Genomic DNA, 1510 nt, shown 5'->3' on the forward strand with positions numbered 1-1510 from the left:
ATAATATATTTAAAACCGGCTTGGTGAGAAAATATTATCATTCCAGCTAATGAGGGAATGTTATTTTGAAGGCAAATTTATTGGAGTTTTCGGCGAATAGTCTGAGATCTCTCAAAAATGTCGTCGGATCGAAATGAAAAGTGCAAAACTTTGATTGCCAATACCACCGACGGTGAAGGAAACTTGCAACCTCCCCCCCCCCCCCACCTTAAACGACAAGAAAAATTATTTTTGCTCGTCGTCACCACTAGCGGGATCTTGAGAAACATAGAGAGCTGACGAAGGGCTTGTTTTAAATTAAGTTGCAATATCTAGTGTTTTTTGTAATTAACGAAAAACTCAGGTAAGCTTAGTTTTCAGAAAAGTGCTAGTTTTTCAAAATACCAAAAATATTTGGGGACATCTCACGCCAGTTTCTTTTACACAGTTTTTCAAAAATATGCCACAAAAAAAGAGCCACAAAACATTAATTTTGTTCACTTTTACGTAAGAAGCTGACAACGCTCATTTCTTGAAAAATAAAAGTGGGAAAGAAATGTATTGACAAAGAAATGCTAGCGTATTTCCTCACTGTTTTTCCACAGAACAGTGAAGTCGTGTGTTTAATTTTTATTATTGCTAAAACTTAGTTTGACTGAATATCTTGGAAACAAAAATTGCTAAAAAATTAGGCATAAGATATCACTCAATCAACTACAATGCATTTGAAACTATGCATGTGTGATATTTTCAGCTCTTAAACCAACTTGCCACAGATTTGGCCGATGCCAGCATTTAAGATGAGTGGATAACAATAATTGAGGTTAATATGCTTATAACAGAGACTGAAGAGTATCGCAATTTTTCAAGTGGTGTAGACCGCTCGAGGGTTGGGCTACCCTTAAACCCTGTACTAGGTGATTCAGACTTGCATACATATGTAAGTTTTGGTACGGATAAGACATACAACAGGCAAAATCAACACAGGAATTCAGATAACATAGCTAGGTCCTCTGCTATAGTGTTAAAACACATTGCAGATATTGCCCATCATTTTCATACAGGGAAGTATGCAATTCAAAGGGCTGAGGGGATTTTTCAAGAATATCGAGATGAAAACATAAATAATAAAAAGACGAAACGAAGTTTTAAGGGTAAAAAACTTTATGCTCTGGCAGCAGCTTGTTTTCACAAAGCATGCATAGAAGAGAGTATACCAATCTCCTTAAAACAGCTAGAAGCTCAAGCAGATGTAAAGAAAAAGGACATTATAAAAATTGGACGTTCTTTTGAAAAGGGGTTAGGGGTTTTTCATCCAAAGGTTTACATCATTGACTTTTGCACTAGATTGAGTTTTGAAAAGGATGTCCACAACAAAATGGTTCGGCTTGCAGACACTGTAGCTAATAACATATTTGACTCAAGCATTGCTGCTGGAAGAGAGGCACGCACCGTTGCTGCAACTAGTATATGGATTGCAGCTTTGCATTTAAATGTGAAACTTAAGAAGATCGAAGTCCGTAATTGTAGT

The 1510-nt window shown here is 36.5% G+C and overlaps 1 protein-coding gene across 1 annotated transcript; it reads left to right on the forward strand.

Annotated features, from left to right (window-relative positions):
- Window positions 1-808: 808 nt before the first annotated feature.
- On the forward strand, window positions 809-1499 carry LOC136043732 (transcription initiation factor IIB-like; the record flags this gene model as incomplete). Its single annotated transcript, XM_065728640.1, has 1 exon — window positions 809-1499. A coding segment is annotated over exon 1 (691 nt), but the record flags the coding sequence as incomplete, so codon positions are not given.
- Window positions 1500-1510: the final 11 nt, after the last annotated feature.

The sequence above is a fragment of the Artemia franciscana genome, unplaced genomic scaffold (genome assembly GCF_032884065.1).
Source record: "Artemia franciscana unplaced genomic scaffold, ASM3288406v1 Scaffold_8939, whole genome shotgun sequence".
In the NCBI taxonomy this organism is placed as follows: Eukaryota; Metazoa; Arthropoda; class Branchiopoda; order Anostraca; family Artemiidae; genus Artemia; species Artemia franciscana.